This window comes from Macrobrachium rosenbergii, chromosome 55 (genome assembly GCF_040412425.1).
Source record: "Macrobrachium rosenbergii isolate ZJJX-2024 chromosome 55, ASM4041242v1, whole genome shotgun sequence".
Classification (NCBI taxonomy): Eukaryota; Metazoa; Arthropoda; class Malacostraca; order Decapoda; family Palaemonidae; genus Macrobrachium; species Macrobrachium rosenbergii.
Genome location: NC_089795.1, coordinates 75,873,613 through 75,897,662, shown reverse-complemented (window position 1 = coordinate 75,897,662; position 24,050 = coordinate 75,873,613). Strand labels below are relative to the sequence as shown.

The 24,050-nt window shown below is 36.3% G+C and overlaps 2 protein-coding genes across 2 annotated transcripts in view; one reads left to right on the top strand and one right to left on the bottom strand.

Annotated features, from left to right (window-relative positions):
- LOC136835837 (homeobox protein Nkx-2.4-like) overlaps nucleotides 1-14,011 on the top strand; it is a 43,212-nt gene extending 29,201 nt beyond the window's left edge. The window contains exons 3-5 of the mRNA XM_067099686.1: nucleotides 2,827-2,888; nucleotides 12,009-12,248; nucleotides 12,996-14,011. Of these exons, the coding sequence (XP_066955787.1) occupies nucleotides 2,827-2,888; nucleotides 12,009-12,248; nucleotides 12,996-13,163 (470 nt within the window). The 3' untranslated portion in view covers nucleotides 13,164-14,011. The remainder of the gene's footprint in view (nucleotides 1-2,826; nucleotides 2,889-12,008; nucleotides 12,249-12,995) is intronic.
- A 7,766-nt stretch (nucleotides 14,012-21,777) lies between these two features.
- The window catches only part of LOC136835439 (NPC intracellular cholesterol transporter 1-like), a 42,384-nt gene continuing 40,111 nt past the window's right edge, over nucleotides 21,778-24,050 (bottom strand). Inside the window, 3 exon segments of the mRNA XM_067098984.1 lie at nucleotides 21,778-22,285; nucleotides 22,716-22,878; nucleotides 23,774-23,887. Coding sequence (XP_066955085.1) covers nucleotides 22,185-22,285; nucleotides 22,716-22,878; nucleotides 23,774-23,887 — 378 coding nt within the window. The 3' untranslated portion in view covers nucleotides 21,778-22,184.

Sequence of the window (24,050 nt, the reverse complement as noted above, 5' to 3'; positions counted from 1 at the left end):
GGTCAAGGGAAACAATGAAATTCTACCTCATACAGAATGAAAACTGTCAGGGGATATGATGCACTCATTCTGGTCCTACACCCGGATAAAAGATGAGGAATGTGCACACGGCTTCCTGACTCTTCCTAGTAAGAAGTAAAATGACTGGAGGTCTAGATTAAGCAACAGGGGGTCCGATTAAGGCTCGAAAATCGTGAATAAGATAATAACAAGAAAAAAACAAGAGACAAATAAAATATGAATGAATGGAGAGTAGAAATGACCTGAAAAGCAAGCGAGAGAGAGAAAGAGAGAGAGAGAGATCAAGACGTCACCCAAACAGAAAAGGAAGTGAGAGACAACGTTCTGCAAAAAAAAAAGAAGAAGAAGCAGAAGATGGGAAGAGACTCGGGCCGGTGGAAGGCAAAGCATGGCAAGAACTCTCGAAAGGAAAACAAAAGCAAACAGAATGAACGAATCGTACCGGCGGCCGCCGAGTTTACATTAGCGTGAAATGAAAGGTGCGCCGCCCTAATCCATAAAAGGAGACAATAAATGAAAATAGCGAAATATGTAAATAAACAAACAAACAAAAGGCGAACGCGAAGGCGGATGCAGGGCTTTATATGAGGAGAGGTAGTTAGGATACGGGTCAGAGGTGATGAGATGAGGTCATGGGTGAGGGGAGGAGACCTTCTGGCCTGAGGGGGAGGGGGGATGGTGTCCGTAAGGCTTATATTGCAGAGAGGCTGATGATAAACTCCCCTCACACCCTCACTCTAGCCATCTCCCTCCTCCACACCCCTCGTCCCTACTGGCTCTCCTTCAGACCCAAGGCTGACCAATACCATTTTAATCTCTCTCTCTCTCTCTCTCTCTCTCTCTCTCTCTCTCTCTCTCTCATGTATATATATATATATATATATATATATATACACAGTATATATATTTATATATACACATATATAGGCTATATATTTATATATACCACATATATATAAGCTATATATTTATATATATACTGTGTATATATATAAATAAGTTTACTGAGCTGTGATATTATATTTTTAAAAGTTATTTCCCATTTCAATTCACACTTTAAATGGCTCATTACTGATATTTATATGCACATACTTACGCATACACACACATACAAATATATATTTATATATATTTCTATATAGATTATATATGTATGTGTGTGCGTAAGTGCGCGTTTTACTAGGACGTCTCTCAATTTTTTATCACATTGTTAAAATTGTCTATCTATACGAATTTTTACATCGTACGATGAAATAAGATAATAAGAAGGCGGCGCGGTACATTTATCAAAGGGTTTGTTCTTGTACATTGTGATAAGATTACATCTACAGGCGATTATTACAAGAACAAATGGAAGAGACAAAATATTTTCTAGAGATATTAGAAGGGCTACCATTTGGCATTAATTTTGGATATACTATCCTTACACTTTACCTGTGGAAAATTGCTAAGCATATGCACTTGAAACCACATGGAAACACAAAGTGGTAAACACACAATCATATCCCTGCCTAACCAACAACCCACTCAAGCACACACACGCGCGCATATATTATATATATTATATATATATTTTTTATATATATATATATATACGCGCATATATATATATATATATATATATATACATATATATATATATATATATATATATATACATATATATTACATACGTATATATGTATATTTACACATATACAAAATATATGTATGTACCATATGTAGGCTATGTATGAGTATTCACCCTTCGTCATTTTACATTGGAATTCTACAGCACCCACTCACCCATATAAAGTAACTGAAGTAATGATTCGGGATAGTAGCTATTATTTACTACTATGGTGTAAAAAGCAATGAGGCTAGAAACCTCATCCCAAAAGCCTTGCTGAGAACTGGAAGACCAACACCTAATGCATGAATAAAATCTGCAATAACTGTAAACATATCTCTAATAATTTAAACAAGAAAGAACTAGTTCAAGCAAAATTTCGATAAATTCAATTAAAAACGATAAACCTTCGCATTTGCTGATACTGATTACCCAGAGATTTATATATATATATATATATATATATATATATATATATATATATATATATATATATAAATTATTATATATATATATATATATATACACACATGTATATAAAGATTATTACATACTACATAATCTACAGTATATATATTATATATATAATATATATATTATATATATTGTATACATGTATGTGTATAACTGATTCACTATAGAACGTGATGAATGTATAAATAAAGGCAAATGCCACGAAGGAGAAAAGAAACAACTGAGTGGTTGCTAGGCCTTTCGACACAACGGTCCTTTACATAACATGATAACATGTATACAGTATGTATATATATATATATATATATAGATATATAATATATATAGATTATGTAGTATGTAATAACCTATATATATACATGTATATATATATATATAAATCTCTGGGTAATCAGTATCCAGAAATAAAGGGTTTATCATTTTAGTGAATTTATCAGAAATTTTCGTACTAGCTAGTAAAGGACCTGCCGTTGTGTCGAAGTATAGCAACCACTCCGTTGTTTTCTTTTTTCCTTTGTGGCATTTGCCTGTTTAAATATATATATATATATATATATATATATATATATACATATATATATATATATATATATATATATATATATATATATAATATATATTATTATTATTATTATTATTATTATTATTATTATTGTGTGTATTATTATTATTATTATTATTACTATTATTACTTTTCAGAAGAAGCCCCAGGACTTGACAAGACAAGAGTCCCGATGGACACAAACCCAAAACCAAGAGAAAACCCCGGGTCCTCTTCTCTCAGGTGAGATTTTAGAGTCAGCATTCCTAACAAGAGAATGTTACAAAATAATATATATACTTATTCTAGTATTGGGTGTAAAAAGCTATGAACATTTCCTTTACCTTTTTATTTTTGGCAATTTTTGGCGTTCCTTTATTTATGCCAGCGTCATATCGTTTTGAAAATCGTCTTTCGAAAGCTAAAGATTTTGTAACAAGCATGTGGGTTATACTCGTAAAAATTTTTATATATAAAGATCATTATAAATAGCAATAGCAAAGCAAATTTACATCAACTTAATATCCATTCAACTGTTCTGTACTGTGCAGCGTGGGACAGAATCATGCATAATTTAGTAGTTATAGAAATACCAGTAATAACAGCCAAAATTTACATCAACAGTAACTACAGAAAAGCACTATAATTCTTTGTAAACACTTTGCAATTCGAAAGCTCCTGTTTTATATTTATTCACGTAAACTTGGTTTTAAACAGTGGTTTTTTTTCTAAACCAGACAAACACAAAGAATGTTTTATTTTATTTCTGGTAATCATCATCATCATGATAGTTATACAGCTTATTAATGAATGGTGTCTTGGTGTCTTGACGCACGGAAACCGTCTCGCAAGGTAAAAAAAAAAAATGGATGAGGAACAGATAATTTGACCTATAACTTATTTATCACCTTCAAAGCTCATCCATCACTCCGTCAATACATCAGAGCGTCAAATGACCACCGTTACTGTGACCCCAGTTCACTCCCCATACCCAATCAATCCCCCGTCAATATATTCATCTGTCATCGTTTAATTTCCCGATGACAGATCCTGTATATATAGATGACGTTCGTCTGATGCGCGTCAGTGTATAATATCGCTGAATGAGACCTCGGCCTTATTTATTTGCGATCGGGAGGCGTTTATTAACACGGGGTGCGTTTTTCCCCATTACAGTTTTCATTAAAAACAGTGATCTGTTTGCTCAGCCTTCAAGCGAAAGCATTTCATTTTCGGCGGGAAGTGATCGATTTCACACTTCGATATTTAAGAGGAAAAGTTACGATCGCATTCCGTAAGGATTCATAAAACGCCAGTAATCTTTTATATCTATGAACTAAATATATATATATATATATATATATATATATATATATATATATATATATATATATATATAATATATATGAATATGAATGAATTTTATTATATCACCGTAATTCCTACACAATCACTAAAACTACAAACTTCCTTTAATATCAACTCCATCTGCCTCGAAATACATTTTCATATATGTTACCGAAGGGGAATTTTTAGTTGATAATAAGTTCGTCAGTCTCGTGGCTCGAACCACGGAAGACAAGAACTCAGGACTACAATGACGCGCATTTAACCACACGACCTATATATAAATGGGTGTCCGCATTGTGACTGCACAGAGACAGAAGAGAAAGAAATTAAGAAATATACTGTAAAAAAAAAAAGATTCCCGCAAATGAAGGGGGACACCATATTTTCTACGGAGGAACATTAAAACCCCATTTAGCCTAACCTAACGAAGCGGTGGAAAATTCCCCATACAATGTAATTGTATGTATACATATTCATACTTAACAGCGTTATTGTGCATACATGTTCGCCTTGTTCCTTTAATATGGGTCATATGATAAATGGACATTTACTGGTATTTTGTTTTCCTTTATTGCAATGCATAGGCTACGCATTTTTATACGAGCCCGTAATCGAAAAACAAGAAATGCGGCATTTTTTAAAAAGAATAAATCGATATTGAAAATCAGTGACTTTCAAACCGCAATAACACCATCGCTTAAGATGCTATGACCATACATTTTTTTTAACTGAAATAAGTTCTACATGAATTATGCCTACGTAAAATTTTTTGGAAAAGTTTATTAGTTTTTGAAATATCTGAACAAATGTGCGGGTGTCATTTTTTCCTCTAATTCCCCAATTTATGTACTTAACTATTTTAACATGTTTTGTTGTGGTATAAAATCCTCAAAGTACTGTTTTTATTGTTGTTTTACAGTGTTGTATGGTAATAATAATATAAAAAAAAATTCGCTCGAAACCCATCCCCCAAAATTTTTTCCTTTCAAAAAACTTCCAAAAATATTGTCACACATGCTGTGGATAATAAACAACAATAAACATCAATAAACATGTTATTGGATATTTTAATAATAATAAGAAAATTCCCCAAAAATGATGTTCGACACAGTTAACATACATTAATAAATACACCTGTAAATAAAGATTGATAAAAAAATAATGATTAATGCTAAAATTCCCAAATTTCCAAAAAATGAATACTCTTACACCTGGCAAATAAACATCAATAAACATGATAAGTTTAAATCATCATCCTAACAATAATGAAGAAGATAATGGCTATTAGGCCTAATGCATAACAAATAATCACTGATGGGTGACAATGCATGAATAAAGATGGGTAATAAAAAAAATAGTTTTACTCACCAAAATCTCAGAGGTTCGTGTCTTGTTTATCATCTTTCTATAGTAGGCCTAGTCAGTCGTGTTAATCCATAGACAGGTAGAGGTGCGGGGGTGGGGGCGGTAAGGTTATAAAGACTAGGCTACGCCACTAGGCTAGTGGCGTTTGGAGTAGCCTACATTAACTGAAAGACAAGGACATGGCGTTGTCTGCTGTAGGCCCACGTCCGTGACGAAGAGATCCAGTCGTCGTCACATTCTGTATCATAACAACTTACAGGAATGCGCCTTCTCGTCATCCGTTGCGTCAATGCTGCTAGCCTATAATGGTGATAACGGTCAGATCCCATCTTTTCAAGTTGCTAGCCTTCCCGCCACCTTTTCCCCTTCCCTTCTCCTTAGTATCGCTGTTCTCTTTATACCCTCACCCATTACGACAATAACTTGCCCAATAACAACACTACCACCAAGGTCTATAATCGGAAAAGGCCCAATCATCACTAGCCTACCACCGGCATGAGGGCATGAAACGTCATCGTCACCATGAAGCCACTGACACAGCTATTTTCCTTTTCGCTTTTTTCCAAGTATCCGGCTACGGCCTGGCGCACTGACCACTTCCATAGAATATACGTTGCCTAAACTCATAACAGCGGTATTTTCATCGCTTGATAATTAACAATACCCACGATAATAGGGATAAAGTTCTTTGTTTACGGAGCAACCACGCGTATGAAACTAAATCTGATTATGCCGAGCGCTGATTGGCTAGCTGACCCGCTGCTCGTCCTAGAGCTTTAATCTCGTAGATACAAATTCCTTATAACGGCTCCCCAGAAACATGGTGCATAGATTGGTTAGGCCGTCGCATTGCTTAAAACATTCTCGATGACAGATATTCCACATGCTAACTCCAGAAACATGACGCACAGTCGCTCGCGCTAGGTTTAAAACGTTTTGCAATAATAGCAATTTCTGAGCATAATAAACGCGACAAAATTACGAATTCATTGTGCCTCATTTTTTTCGATTGTTTAAGGAAGCGATTCCTGTCCCGCCCGAAATGTCGTTTGAAGTGGCATGAAACATGTTTCTCGAGTAATGGGCCTGTGTGTGCGTGTGCGCGCGGGCGCGTTTATAATTTTTAACGTCATATGACGGGAAGTTACTAGTTTTTCGTTGATATGGTGAGAGTACGATAACCTAGGCCTAGCTTATTTCCCAGACTGAAAACCGTTTTGTCCCAGCCAAGTCATTTAATGGAAATTTTGTTCATAGGCTGTTTTATGTAATTCTATGTTTATTATGTAATGTTAATCGCATAACTTTTCTTCTAATTTGTATTTCTGACAATCTTGGGAAGGTACTGTATTGAAAAATCCTTTCCTGTTTATTCTTCCCGAATTAACTAGTTGCCAGTCTTAGTTTAGTGACATTGGTTGTTGCCATGTTGTTGCTTGTACTTCAGGAAGCAAACCTGTCAATAAGATCTCATATTAACATAACTTACACCTGACCGTGAATACGCCTCCTAATAAAATAATACAAATTTATCCTAACGCTTACGAAATTATAAGTCTAATTAAAAACGCTGGTAGTAGGATTAACATTCATCTTTTATTCAAAATTTCACGGTAACAATAATGAATTTATAAAGAAATTAACATGAAATTCAGTCATTATAAAACTCATTTAATTTGGATTAATGCTTTCAAGTACTTATTCTTTTGCAAAGCTTCAGAAATCAAGAAACCACTGCCGAGGAACGCAACTGAATGTCTTCCCGCCATAAGCGAAAGATAGTTGCTCGTTTTAGGTTGCACACGGTAATTTTTATCAATTCCAAGTTTTGAGAAGACTCTAGTATGGAAAAATTTTTAATAATTGCATGCTTTTTTTAATATATTTAGCGTGATTTGTTCCAATTTGCGTTAAAATATATGGAAAATACATAAAAATTCGCTGTGTGACATAATGTGTCCCAGGTCCATACTTTTGGACTAACGAATACATTGCTTCATAGTCCCTCAACTCAGTAGTATTATTAACAGACATAACATATATTTAATGTAGAAATATGATTTATCAAATAAGCTTTCATGCGGACCAGGGGTATTAAGAACATAAAATATAATGATGCTATTGGGACACGTTACATTCAGCCAATCATCATCAAGCTGCCGATCACTTCCCAAGCACATTTTTCTAGTTAAAAAAAAAAATTGTTTACTTAGTGTACCAAGTTCTCAAGCGAAACTTCAGATGATAATCTGTTGTGTTCAGTTGATGTTGTAATATACAATGAACTGATCAAAGAAACATTAGGAGACTGCCAGTAGTAGTCTGAGCAAGAAAAGTATAAATCGACCACTTGAATCTTAAATGAAAATAAATAAAATGACATTCATACATACTTCAGACTCCATTTAACACTATCATAGACCACCAAAGCGCACTAACCAGAAACTAGCCCCTCCCAAATCCTTACTTTGCCAGGCGATGGCATATAGAAATGATTGCCATTAAAGTGTTTACAGAGAAGATAATCTACAGTACCCGAGAGTCGTATCATAAAGTCACTCCCCTCCCGTCCGATCTCATTACATAGGACAGCCTTTCGCCTTATGGATCAAACCCACTCTGTTCCATTAAGTTACCCCGTCCATCCCACAACAACACCCCCTCCCAACATCCCTGCTCCGCCCCACAACCTAGTGCATCCAAAAACGTTATAAATAACGAAGGTGCCAAGGGAGGAGAACCCGTAGAAGGGAAGTTTGTGTGGGAAACTAAACCGGGCAGGATGCGTGCGTGTGTATGTGTGTGTGTGCGGTAGGATTGTTGTGACATGGCAGATAAGGCTTATCTCTGCTTTGTACACACAGAGATACAGGCACAAACACTGAGGGACGCACATGAGTTATTAGCCGTTAGTGTGTATTAAAGCAGGTAATTTTTCAGATTATCTCTGTCAAATGAATCGTGGTAGTTATTTACCCTTTCATTTCTAGCATTAGGTCTTATCAGCAAATGGAAGAAACGGCCGTAGTGGGCCTACCTTTTACCTTTTTGCATACGTTGAGCGGACGATATGAGAGAGGCGAGTATTTTTTATTCTATTTCTTTCTCTCGGGTCTCTTGATATGTAAAGCTAATATTGGAAGGTTACCCATCCTTTATGAAGCTATTGAAGCGATACAGAAAACGTAGAGGTTTATCTTTACAGTTGTTTTGATAGGCTAATATATGGGACTTGCAATCACGACTAGGCAGAATTTTCATGCAATGGCCAATGGTACGAGCATCCTAATGCCCTTACATTATCTGCCTATTATTGTTGGAAACAAAGAAAACCAGTGGAAAACTTAAACAGGGGAATATGGCTCTTGAAGAAGGGACGGCCATTCCCAGCAAATAATAAAGAGATTGTAAGGAAGAAGCTATAATAGAAATGGTGAATATTCCAAGGCTCTGACATATAAGAAAAGGAACAGACTCCGAACAGAGCATCCCAAGATTTGCTAAATTTCTTGCGTGGTGATATGCATTCCCTTCAGCTCGACGAAGCACGGGCCAAAACAGCTCCGTAGAAAACAGCAAGGCAGTAGAGACAAAATTTCTAGACTCAGCTTTACTTTCAGCCATTATTAATTAAAAATTGGGATGGTTGCTATGTTAATTTGTTTGAGTTTTTTGTTAGTGGATTTCTTCAAATTTCTGCTCTTTTTATATTCCCGTTTTATCCCGTTACACCTTACCTCGGCCACGAGAAGTAAACAATAGTAGGTTGCGTAATAGTCGATATTCCGTGTGTTTACAGTGAAGACGTCCTCCTTTGGGTCTATTATGATATACTACACTGGCTCAAGGACCCGATGAGCCACACCTGAAGTGCTGAGGCTTGAAGAGGGGGGCGTAGGAGTAGGAGGAGGAGGGGCGGTGGTAGCAGGAATCTGAAGAAGTGGGAGGGACATGCCGGGTGCATAGTAGGAGTAGTTGTACGTTTGGCTGTTGCTATAGAAAGGACTGCAAGTGGCGATGGGCTCATGTTAGATTTACTCGCAAAGGTTTCAAGGTGCGTTTGTGTGATGATGATTCTGTCTGAGAGTCATCTGTACTGTGTGTATGTGCAATTTCATGTATGTTTATTAAAGTCCATACACTGAAATATGCGTCTAGCATATGTATAGTTATGAGCATTTGCGGAGAAATGAAAATGTTTCGTAAAGTAAAATACAGGAAACCTTATAAAGTTGTATTAATTATTATTACTACAGTTATTTTAACAGTTTTACCTAGTCTTTACATACGTAACCTCTATTGCGATTACAACTTATATTACAGCAATTCCCAAGACAGGCTGGTTTAAGAGAAAAACAAGATGACAGTCATTGTCTCATTCACTCTCTTATCTACTTAATCACAAAATATGAAAACACTGCGACGCATTAAAATTTCGCATCATCTTAGGCAAATGCCTTATCAGTTGCACTTAGCCTTGATATTAAGGTCCTTTCGTTCTAACACTTCTCTCATACGTTAATTCAGCACTTTCTAGGTCTCCTTCATTCCCTTATCCCCCAACACTTTCGAGTTACGCACTCTGTTCGTAACTTATCCTCCCATTTTCTCAATATGATCGAACCACCCGAAAACGTTGATCAATTTTTCCTCCCAAGCTAATATTTTGCTCAAACGTCTCTTGTTTGTCTAAATTTCCTACCCTTTCAACCCTTTCTCTTCTTGGGCAGTACATAGACATGATTGATTTTTATCTCAAAAGCCCTCGACTTTCCTTCCATTCCAATTCAACAACTGCAATAATGCATCTCCAGATGATCTTAATATTCTCTACATCAGTGGTTCTCAAACCGGGGGTAATTACCCCGTGGGGGTAATGAAGCCATTTCTGCGGGGTAACGAGGGACTTTCGCGCATATAAAATGCATTAGAAATTAAGCATTCCAATATTTTTCTTTCCTTTATATTATAACTCCACATAATTGAAGAGGAATGGGGTAGGGGTAGGCCTAATGGTGATCTATCACACCACTGCCCCCGGGGGTAACGATACCACAAAATTTGAGAACCGCTGCTTTAAATATTTGCAGAATTGTCTTTAACTTCTTGCTTTTCTCGTCATTAACTTCCATCAGTGATATTTATTCTTTATTATCTGAGGGAGCCAGTCATTTCCGTTTACCGCCATCTTGCTGACACAGGCTCGACTCTTTTCTTTTCGCCTTGTAAAAGCTTGCAAAATCTTTCACCAGTTTCCCGTGTCTTTACCGAGATCCTAAGAACATGGTTACCAGCCAATGTACGACCATCGGCGAAAATCAACTATCCGGCATTCTCTCTCCCTCTCTCTCTCTAAAATTATACCTAGGTTTTCCGTTCTCACTCTAACCAGCTGTGACTCCATCATTGAAATTATGAAACAACCATGAATGCGTAACACTAAACTTTTCTGAGATTTATTTTTACACCGTACCAACCACACTACCATCTGCATACTCTTACACACATTAACATTCGTCATAAATCATTATTTTCGCCAATGACTCTGTGCTATTTAAGGTATATGTTAAGTCCGGTATGTGGTATATCTCTATGCCCGTCTGCGTCATGCTCAGTTCAGTTCCTTTATTTTTAAACTTCCCACGTTTGTTTTCCCGTTGCCTTCAGTCGAAACCTATTCAGAACTCTTTCCAGACATAGAAAGTAGTATCAGGTCCCTGTATTTCTTATATGATCCTCTTTATTATTACCTATAGATGGGGAGAGTTTGGAGGAGCTCATAGGTCTACTTGCTTAACCATCTGTAGCAATTGCCTGATTCTCCCTGGTCTTAGTTGGGTAGAGAGCAGTCTGAGTGCTGATCGTATGTGAATATATTCGAGTCTAGGATATTGTGCACCAGTGCAATAGTTTGTCCCTTACCTCTGGAAACTGTTTCCAGAATATATAATTATGGTTGCAACCATAGTAAACATCATGATTCATTACCTAGGTAAATAATTAAATTTTAGGGTCTAAAGGGGCTTCTTGCACCCCTCGAAAGCTCACACACACGCATATATATACATATATGATATACATATGTATACATATGTCGTGTTTAATGCTGATTTAGTGTTACATATGTACACTGATGCTTGATTTCGATCCAGATGAACTTACACTATTTTTCTTATGTGATTCTTTATTAGCAGTAACAAAATCAGTGAAATTGTGAATCACTTAGATCCATAGAATAATAATGACATAAAACAATGGCTGGTGTATTGCAATTCCGTTCAGGTCGAAAGCATTATTTTAGCAAGTGGATATTAACGCTTAAAAAGATTCATCGTTCGTTATAGAATAATTGTCTATATACTAAGCTTCACAGGTTCTGAAATATAACTAAAACTTGAGGAATTGTTGCCCCCTGCCGCCATGACTTTGGTCTTCGTATACACAAATATTGATCTGTATTTGATTACTGTTAGTCATAAATGGCACCTAATTTATCAAATGATTAGTAACAGTTAGGGCCTTTATTACTCTGAAGACATTTTCATAAATGTCTATCACAGGAAACATTAAGGAAATGGTTTTTGAGGAGAGATACAAAAGCAGTTTTAAAAGCGACAGTTAAAACATCCCCCAAATGCATTTCAACAGGCTCAGGTGTACGAATTGGAGAGGCGGTTCAAACAACAGCGCTATCTCTCGGCGCCCGAGCGGGAGCACTTGGCCGGCCTCTTGAAGCTCACCTCCACTCAAGTCAAAATATGGTTCCAAAACCGACGTTACAAGTGCAAGAGACAGCGGCAGGACAAGAACCTTGAGCTAACGACAGCTGCCGCCGCTGCAGCTGCCTCCATGGCTTCTGTGACCTCTCCACGCAGAGTTGCCGTCCCTGTGAGTATACTGTACAAGACAGAATCTGGCACGACTGATTATTTCTAAGGTCTTCTAAAAGCTATTACGTAATGTTTAAAACCTTTGGAAATCAGCTACGAGTTTTTAAGTAATTTTATGAATGGGCAACCCATTTTAAACCCTTTGGAAATGAGGTATGCAATTTTGAAAGCCTTTGAAAATGAATTACGCTTTTTTTCAAATCTTGGGAATGAGCAGTGCATTTTTAAGGCCGTTAGGAATGAGCGACGTATTTTCAGAGCCCTAGGAAATGAGCAAAATCGTTTTTAAACCTTCTGATAATGATCTACACTCTTTTTCAGTTCTTGCGAATGAGTAATGCATTTTAAGGCATCGAAAATGAGATACGCAATTTTTTAAAATTCTGAAAAGGAGCTAAATGTCTCAAAATGCGTTGCTCATTCCCCAGAACTGAAAAAGCAACGCATTTTTTAAGCTTTTAAAAATGAATAATGCGTTTTTTCAAGGCCTTTGGCAGTTACCCATTCTTGCATAAGTGCCACAAAACAAGAGCTGGAGTTATCTCGCGCACTTACTTGCCCTGCATGCCCTTTCTGGAAAAAATCTCCGAAAAATTTTGAGTACTTTCCAAGTCAGCCCGAGCTCGTGGTCTGTGTACAGCTTAAAACAGCTGCGTAGCTGCTGCCAAATAAGCTCGGCCAGATACAGTTTGCTCAGAGATTAAAAACACGGCTAGTTAAGTAAACAGTACTCTTCTCTTTCCAGGTATTGGTAGACGGGAAGCCTTGCCCAGCTGGGTATCCGCCATCTTACCCTCCAGCGTATACGCCTCCCCAGTACTCCCCTCCCGCCTACCAGTGCCCTTACAGCGCACAAACAGCTGCCTACCAACAAACACAGACTTATAACCAACAAACCTTACGCACTTGGTGAAGGTGATTAATAATAATTACGTTAATAGGAATAGCAATGACAAAATATAACTGCTGGTCTACCTATATTTGAAAGGGAACGAATGGTTGGTAATAGAGAAGCGGAGTATGGTTCCTATTCCCATTCCTGTTCATTTGAGTCGCTTATATTCAGACGTAACCTGAGATGAATTTAGGGATAATTTTTTCAGCAAACACTTGATTCCCATTATGTTACTTACCTGAATATGGTTCCTATTCCCATTCCTGGTCTTCTGAGTCGGGTATATTCATGCGCAACCTGAGGTGAATGTGAGGATAATTTTTTTAGCCAACGCTTGATTCCCATTGTGTTACTTACCTGAATATGGTTCCTATTCCCATTCCTGTTCATATGAGTCGCTTATATTCAGACGCAACCTGAGGGGAATTTAGGGATTTTTTCTTGATTCCCATTGTGTTAGTTACCTGAATATGGTTCCTATCCCCATTCCTGGTCTTTTGAGTCGCGAATATTCAGGCGCAACCTGAGGGGAATTTAGGATTTTTTTAGCAAACACTTGATTCCCATTATGTTACTTGCTTGAATATGGTTCCTATTCCCATTCCTGGTCTTTTGAGTCGCGCATATTCAGGCGCAACCTGAGAGGAATTTAGGGATATTTTTTTTAGCGAACACTTGATTTCCATTATGTTACTTACTTGAATATGGTTCCTATTCCCATTCCTGGTCTTCTGAGTCGCCCATATTCAGACGCAACCTGAGGGGAATTCAGGGATAATTATTTTAGTCAACACTTGATTTCTCTTAGGAAATATAATGTAGTACAACGCGATAATGTATAATGCATTGCCAGTCGTGAGCACAGACGGTTTTTATTCTTCACTCGAACTCGAGCAAACAAATGAGAAAACAAGTAAGTTCTGAAACGTCACTTAAAATAATCACCAGTTATGAAAAAGCGCTTCCTCTTGCAGGTTTGTAACTTGAATTAGATGCTAATGATCTAACGGAATTCGAAATAACATGAACAAACTGTCATCCAACCGTAAAGGCGGAACTTCCCTTTCTCAAAATAGCTTGCGTCCCGATATAGATATAAAATGTATTTCCATATACTTACATATTTGTCTCTCCAAATCCTTTTTGTATAGATTAATTGAAGTTAATTATTAGACTCAGGGCCATGAACCGTCAAAATGCCTCTATAAATACTCTACAGTACCTTTATTATAAAAGTGAATCACCGCAGGTAGAGAATTCAAAACACCTGTATCCTGATTGCAGAAATGAAAAAACGCAAATAAGGAATCGTATACCTGTCTCGCTCTGTTGCATAGATACGTTATCTATGTGATTCGAGGAATTTCCTTAACTAATTCGTCAGATCTGAGCTGTTTCACGAAAGTCAATAACGAGGCAAATGCCAGAATGAGCCGTATGTAAATGATTTGTCAAGCCAAAAGGCTGCTATCTTCTTAAGCAATCTTCCCGAGTCCCTGTCGTTAGTTTCCCCAGAGAGGAGATCATGCCGTTTCTTTCCTAATAACACAATAATAATAATAACACACACACACACACAATAATAATAATAACAATATCCTTTATTTCAGCTCAAGGCCATATACTTGGAATATACAAAGTAGAGACATTAACATACACGATCTAGATACATGAGGTAACATGATAAAAAATTATAAATCGGCAACACCTACACAGTTCCTGAAGACGTATAAAAAATTGTGGCAATGGCAGTAATAATATTGAGAATAGTAGTAAGAAAATATGATAATTAAAAAAAGAGATTGCATACAATTAATTTTCAGCTAGGGACCTTGGGTGGTTAACAAGTCAGGTCCAGAAGGCTAAATACGAAAATTGAAAATAGCGAAACTCTGCAGTGATATTAATCACAGTAATGATAAAAAAATCCTCACTTTTTCCTGTTGTCTTCAAACCTTGGATAGGCAAAGGCACTATGTGAAAAAAAATTCCCTAAAGAAAAATATTAATAGATAAATAGGCATAGCACTTTGACTGTGAAAGGTAGGAAGTGAGAAGAAGTTAAGCTTCTCACTGAATAGGCGAATCTAATCTTCCGCAGTCGTTTTCATCCAAGAAAATCATGCGCTAAAAAACCTGAACTATTTAATATGTATATATACATATTAGTTAAGCTAAAGTTAAAGTTTTCTGGGCCTGTTTAGGCTCATAGGGCAGGCGCCGATCTCCTGTTTCTTAGGCCGACAGCCAGTGGGAGACATGTACATATGTATTTTTTTATATTAAATATACATGCGTGCATATGTGTGTACGTGTGTTTATGTGAATTTTTAATGATTACGGACAACACAATGACTAAAGCATTTAAAAGGCACAGCGCAGTCACACACCAGTAAAATATGTGTCCCGGGTATAAGTCACCCTCGCTAATAATACACAATTAATGGTTTGTAAATCGTAAATTGATATTCATTTACTGACAATGACTGTTATATGAGACATTGTTTTGATAGAGATAATGATGGTAATGTAAACACATCGGACGCTGGGGAAAGGAGCTCCCCTCCCTTCCCCATCACTGGGGGCACCTCCCCCCCACACACCCCCATCCCTTTTGCCTTTACACATCACTTTTCAAACACACACGCACACACGACATTTACTTCTCTCTCTCTCTCTCTCTCTGTCTCTCTCTCTCTCTCTCTCTCTCTTCTCAAAAGAAAGAGGGTCTTTATTTTGTGCAATTTTATCTTTTTTATGAGACGCTGGGTATGTACAGTAAGACTGGATAGCTGAAGGCCAGTTAATATTTTTAGTGATTTTTTAAATAACTCGTACTTTATCACTCTTTACAACAATCTCTCTCTCTCTCTCTTATAAACGTGTATTTATCCGTTCAATGTTGCCTATTATACAGGATATTTAGACATACATCTTGGAAACCGTATATCATTTTGGTTTGTTATGAATTATCGAGATACATAATGTTTATGCATTTCAAAAATCATTTCCCCGGTGACAAAGAAAGGTTAACGCAGAGACCGATCGCTGGCCTAAACAGGACCACTAAACACACAAGATCCGGTCAAAAATGCTTCTTCCCCCTACCCACAACCCACCCTCGCCCCCTGCAGTCCAAGCAGGACCCAGTAATGATCTAAAGAATGGTAAACATCCAAACTGCCCATCAGCAGAACCTAAGGTCAATATGCTTTTCTTCTCTTCATTTTTGACATGTTTCCACTGTCGAGGCATTTAGTTTTGTTATTTCATTCGCCATGTTTCTCTCTCTTCTTCTCCTTCTCCCTCTTTACACACGCATACACACACACACACACACACTTATATACATATATATTATATATATAATATATATATATGTATGTATATTCTACAAACCTAAGGTCAATAGGCCATTTTTTGACCTGACCATACATTTTCATTTATTTTTACTTTCACCGCTCTCTCTCTCTCTCTCTCTCTCTCTCTCTCTCTCTCTCTCTCTCTCTCTCTCTCTCTCTCTCTCTCTCTCCTTTCTGACAAACAGTAATCCTATACGAGCCATGTTGTGGACATTAAATGGTCAGATATGTTCTCTAATGTCCCAATAGACTTAACATCAGCTGGACGGAAGGGGGAAAAGGCGGCGTGATTTATTGACCCAACAATTTTTTTTCCTTTCTTTTTCATTTCATAATATTCTTCCAGTTTGCAAAAAAGAGAGAAAAACTGGCGTCCACTGTAAGAATAATTGGCATTTGTTTTAATCGCGTTTTTTGGAATATTTTTCCTCGCTTTATCTCACAATCCTTAATCTGTGCTGTATAAGGCAATAACTTAAGATCATCCAGTGAGATTTTACTACTTTCCTACAACTTCTTTTCACTGTCACTGACATAACTACTACTATCCGGTTATCCTACTGTTATGCTACTAAGTCCTACTAATGCTACTAAGCTACTATTCCCTTATATTAATTCTCTCTATACGGTAGAATTTCGTGACACCGCTTTGTTATTTGTAACTATTAACAAACAATAAGTTCTCGTTTTATTATCGGTTCGATATTATTCAAACATGACGGTGGCTATCAGATATTCTTAGGAATTCAAGTCACCCTTAGGAAGAAAAACAACGAGAAAAAGTAACAGAATTGCATCTGGGATAATCGTTAGTCACCCTCGCCAAAAATAAAAGCACTTGAAGTGTTTGTTCTATAGTGAAGTGTATATACAGTATATTGTTTAATGTGTAGCTCCACTCATGAAATAAATATTGCTCAGGCCTCACTGAAAAAAGATTAATTTAAACTCGAATATTGTCAGCGATTTTGATGCTTGACTTCTCATTTTAAATGTATATTTTGGTAGAGAGTGACTGAAGAATTTTAATCAAAACACCATTTCTTGCGTCGAAATCATTCATGAATGCAAAACGCATAACTGTACCTAAGGTGATAAACGATAATTACTCTTCCCGATTAATTTAGAAGCTTTGATGATAAAGTAATTGCGTCCATTCACAAGGAAATATATTAGAGCCTCTGGGGGCAAAGGGTCAGAGATTATGACAAGAGGTGGAGATTGCTGGAATGGTAGTAAACGAATAATTTTCAGGTGAATACACTAAGACCTTTTTTCCAAAAAACTTCTTTGCAGATAGGAGCGATACTGAACCTCATACTGGCGATGAATATTTTTGCTTTGTGATGCGAGAAAGACTTTGTTTAGGCTATTATAGCGTCCCGCGATGTCTTTTCAAGTTCTGCCGGTTCATAATCATGGAAATATAACTAATGTTAAATCAAGATTTAACAAAAAAATAAATAAATAGCGTCACTAGACTTCAAATTCTAATCTTAATGAAGACCTAAGGTTCATCCACAGGTGCGTCTGAACGTACAAGCAACACTAATCATGAATGAAAGGTATACTGGAGCCTCTCTGAAGTAAAATATGCACATATTTTCCTATCGTCTTTTCTTATTATCCTGAGTTATTTTAACCAGTGGGAAAATAAATAATCTTGGCGCCAATGCCCTTAAGATCCTTTCTCGTGGCCATTCATGGAGCTGCGAAGCTGCTGAGCACTACAGCATTTAGTATAAACTTCTTAGTGTAATTCAAATTAAATCGATTTGTGTCAACACTTCAGAGTAATAGAAGTGCTAAATTTGCATCAACATTTTGTTGCACTGCAAGTGGAATAGACTTATATCAGCGTTGGTGTGTTGCAAGGTAAATCAATTTATATCAACACTTTAACGCAGTGCACGCTCAGTTAATTAGTTCAACAAACTATGCCGGGTGCAGTCTATTGCCTAATCCACGCGAAACACATCCATTCGTTCCCATCAAATAATACCAAAGTTCCTGATGACATGACAGTTTCCCTATGAATAAATAAAGGAAAAATTGTTGGTTATACGTCTGTGGTTTTCCTTTGCTAATTCTCAGGCAGAGGTGTTTGCAAAAACCCAGCGAAATTGTTGACTTTGTGCCTTAAAGGACCCTCTGATGTCGATAGTGTTAGGCAACTGTACACAAATATTAAAGTTCCTTGCTTTACCAGACCAATGTTTACAGCTATGGCGCGTTAGATTTGTCACGTCTGTTCTGGCTGAATGAAAAAGGAAAGAAACTTTTTCATCAATCGATTTGATTCCTCGCCCGGAGCACTCTTGATAAATCAAGCGAGCTATGGCCTTATCATATGCATTATCGTTTCAATTGTTTTGTAAGCTATTTAAGCAACTGCATAGATATAGAATGTTTTTAAACTTTTTAATGTAGGGTAAAGACACTATTTTTGTACATAAGTTAGGTCTCTTAGTTTTGATAACAAGATTATATATATTACACAGCTAACATGCTTGAAACTGTGAGACATTATAGCGAAGAAGAAAGGAAAATCCTCATTGTGATTAATCAAGCTGCCTTTTTTATTTATTTTTTCTAATTTGCAGAAAAAATGAGAACATCTCGTCAACTTGTTGCAAAAGCCACTGTAATTATTGTATTTAAACTTTCCTATATTTGTTGTTTATTTCTATTGAAGTAGATACTGTAAAACTTTCAGAACAGGGAGAACTAGTCCCTAGTGACTCCATATTTATTCATTTTTCATCCGTGTTACTTGGAGTAATTATGCCGTAGGTGAAGAAAAAAGTAGTCATTGAAATAAAATGTGAGGTTGGGATTGCCACCATATTCTCTTAATTGATTTCATATGTTTTGTTAAAAAAAATTATGTGATATTTTCTTTCATGTTTTCTCCGTTTCTGAAAAGGAAGACTGCTTTGTCCGAATGCTCCTTCGCCGATAAAGGATCTGTCAGACTTTGTCATTTTCGTAGAGTTAAATGAATATCTCTGTCTGTTATGGCAACCCGTTTCCTTACCGACCTGAATTAATGTTAAACTGAAGATTTCAAATGGTATATGGCCACCGTTTTAACTGTCGAGGCTAAATTTCTTGATCTAACTCACTGAAATTAACTTCGCAGAAAGGTTCCAAGAAGATGAATAACAATTGACGTTATTCTAGATGGTTGTTAATGGACATTATGATAAATAGGCATCACCAAATTCCAAGAGATGCAACCGAGAAACACTATTCATATATAGTTACACCACCGTATTTTTTTTTTTTCATTACAGTATGTCTACCTTGTCTTTGCTTGTAATGGTTACAAAGAAACATAGGCGTTAGTCCATGTTAATAGATTTTTTTTATTAACTTACCAAGGGTTATAAACTTTGTATGATATTGTTTATATACGGATAATGATAACAAAAGTTTAAAGTATAAGGCATTTTTTCAGTAGATTTGTATATAACATGTGAATAGTTTTTTTGTTATAAAACTAATGTAACCTTTAGGAAAAGGATAATCTTAGCATTTCATTATAATATATGAGAGCTGCAAAGCGTGAATTGAAACTGTCCTCTGATTGTCAGTTTCATCGCTTGAGCATTTATTTATGAATAAAAAAGAAATCAGAAATGAGAATTTTTTTTTTATTTTTTAATACCATGGCCATTCCTCCATGACTAAGGGACCTATACCCCTTAGAAAATGAAGGAGAAACTACTTTGGCGACATTCTTCTGCTGTCCTGATTTACCCTGCTCCTGAAGGAGATGGTTCTACCTGAAGAGGAACCGGATAGCCCTCGGTAACTACTGGATTCCACAGATCTTGCCAAGGCGCGTGCCCGCCGGTCTTCAGTGTCTCTTTTAATCCAGTGTTATTCATCAGCGTTTCTTCAGCTTTGGATACGTATTTCATTCTTTTCGTATTTCCTATCTTTGTTCTTGCGCCTAAGCCCTCTTGCTTGCGTTAATTGATATCTCCATCTCTTTTGCCTTCCTCCGAGACAAAACCAGTTGAAACTTGACTACCTTTAGGCCTATGGTCGAAATGAACCACCAGGAACCAGTGACATTACTTTTACCGCCTAATTGTCCTCAAAAATTACCAGAAAATATTGTAGTTAAGTAAAAAGAAACATGAAATCTAGCACATACTTTATTGAGTAACGCCTCATGATATTTTCTTTCGCTTGCCAATGGAACATAATCAGCGGTGATGTGATCATTCTGTTATCACTCCCTGTAAATATCACAAAAACCTATCCTTCGGTGTATGCAGACATAGCCTGGTTTTTATCTTCAGGGGTTGGGATGGAGCAATATTCAGTCAGAATATATTCCAGCCATGGGTGAACTACCTGAATTTGTATTGTGAATTGTCCACAGAATCTGACCTTGACACAGAAGGGGAAAAACGTACAAATACGATCGCCCCACTCAAGTAATGCCATAATAACTTTCATGACTTCAGGACAATGCTATTTCCACCACAGTTTGGAAGTCTACATCTCTTGGTCACTTTCAAAGGACATCTTCAGCTTACAGTTTGGAAGTCTACATCTCTTCCACACCTCGGCCACTTTCAAAGGCCATCCTCAGCTCACCTCAGTCTTTCGCCTCTTACTTCTTGCTCTCTTGCTGCATCCCTGAAGCACAAACGATATCTAGCACCGATTTCTCGATAGTCCTCAGTCTTTTGAGAAACATTCGTGAAACAAACAGATGATATGAACTAAATATGACTTTTTACCGCCCACGGGAGGTTCTCTATCGAATACTTTTTGTTAAATCAACTCTAAAATGCTAATAAAACAAAGCTTGAATTTTTTGGCCTATCAATATTCACAGTATTCCTTACACTAAATCATATAGTAAAATTAATATTTATGATAATGATACATTAAACTACCAAATAATCTTATCATATCATAATATATTGAAATGAATATCGTTGAACTATTTGGAACTGTTGCAGCAACAATACGATAATAATAATACATACTTACAAACACACACACACACACGATACACATGTGTATATATATATATATATATATATATATATATATATATATATATATACATATATATATATATATATATATATATATATATATATATATATATATATATATATATATATTTGTATCACAAATTAGATAATATTATACACATTACACACCACACTAACAACACAGATGGTGACTAGCTAAAAACAAATTTTCTTATATACATATATATATATATATATATATGCCTCAGACGTTCATCCTAACTACTCCACCTCGTTCATGCCAAATTTTGATTGACGTTAGCTGAAATAATCTCTTGCTATTTTCACGTCACACAGCGATTTTGACATTATTGTATATTTCCCGCGGCTGGACAATAGCCTGTATAAGGTATTTCCACAGTGCATTGCTCATGCTCGCTTTCACTGTCAAGTTTTGCAACAAAACTTTTTGAAGTTGATCGAAAATTTTAGAAAAATGGGAGAAAAATTGCTGAGAGTCTGCTGCCAGTTTCCCAAACATAGATTCTGCGCTTATTCTTTATGTTTTTTCCAGTTATATTGTAGACGTTATCATCTGTTTTCGCTAATCGAGATTAGCTCGTTTTCCTTTGCTGCGAGGACTTCTGAAGATTCCCGGTACTTGAACAATACCCTTAAAAATGGGTGGCCGCGTCAAACGCAGCATTTGCAGTCCCCTTCAATTTTTCTTCTCTCGCAAACTTCTCCTTCAGTAGCTGCTTGTTGACTGAGGGTCCTGGAATGTGAACATTGCAGTGATTACTTTAAATGAATGTCAAAACTATAATTCTAACAAAACAGACAGTTTTATCTGCAGACCATGATAGTTTTACCTGTAGTATGACAGTTTTATCTGTATTCTATGACGGTTTTATTTTAAGTCTGTGACGGTTTTATCTGCATTCTATGAGGGTTGTATCCCTAATCTATGAATGTTAATCTGTATTCTATGACGGTTTTATTTGCATTCTAAGACGGTTGTATCCCTAATCTATGACTGTTTCATCTGTATTCTATGACGGTTTTATCTGCATTCTATGACGGTTGTATCCCTAATCTATGACTGTTTCATCTGCATTCTATGACGGTTTTATTTGAAGTCTGTGACGGTTTTATCTGCATTCTACGACAGTTAAATCACCACTAATTCTGAGTCAGTTCCTTACCGCAAATGGAGAGCAGGACTGGCAGGAAGAGGAGGCCGTGAGCCGCCCCAAATATGACCATTCCCAGATACATCCGGAAGTAGAAAATCTGGAAGATCTGGGACTTGGCGAAGGCCAAGACGATAATACCGCCGAATTTGGTTAGTGTGATTCCTGAGAATACCTGTGAAATAGAGATTTATAGTTATATATATAAAGTTTAGCATGCCTTAGTTTAACCAGACCACTCAGCTGATTAACAGCTCTCCTAGGGCTGGCCCGAAGGATTAGACCTATTTTACGTGGCTAAGAACCAATTGGTTACCTATCAACGGGACCTACAGCTTGTTGTGGAATCCGAACCACATGATAGCGAGAAATGAATTTCTATCACCAGAAATTAATTCCTCTAATTCTTCATTGGCCAGGCCGGAGACTCGAACTCGGGCCCAGCAGAGTGCCAGCCGAGAACTCTACCGACTTGTCCAGCGAGTAGAACTAGTTATTATATTATATATATATATATATATATATATATATATATATATATATATATATATATATATATATATATATATATATATATATATATATATATATTATAAGGAGGAGATATTACATATATATATATACTGTTGTTCAAAGACAATAATAATAATAGTAATAATATCAATAATATTAATAATATTTATTATTATTATTATTGCTATCATCACCATTATTTATAAAAAAAAACCTCATAATCTCATGAGTCACTAAAATGGTGGAAAATCCACAATGATGTCAGTGTAAATATATAATAAAATATATAAAACGTTTTACATATATATATATATATATATATATATATATATATATATATATATTATTATTATTATGGAACAGGAATTCTAACTTGGCCCAATTCCTTCAACACAGGGCACGCTGAACTATTAATACCAAGGACAAGTAATAACAGACCTTGAGTGCTACTTAACATAGATAACTTAGCTCGCCTAGTGGTAGAGCAAGTGAACTACCTGTATCATAAAGATAAAAATAATATCAATATTTATGTTTGCTTAAAAAAAAAAACTCACAGAAGATCCCATGTTGGCCAAAGCTTCGTAAGCGCGCTTCAGTCTCGTTGGTTCTGTGGACGTCGCAAAGGCATGGGTCACGTGACTGCAGAATTCCACGGATATGCCGACACACTGTGAAATTATCAGAGTCATGTATAACGAAGGTAATGGCTAATTCAAGGAATGAATATGGATCATTCTTTTGCATGTTACAAAATTTTCATCAGCCAGAATGGTTAAAGTACGAAATTATTTATATACATATATGTGGCTACGGCCTACCCCAACGCCAAAT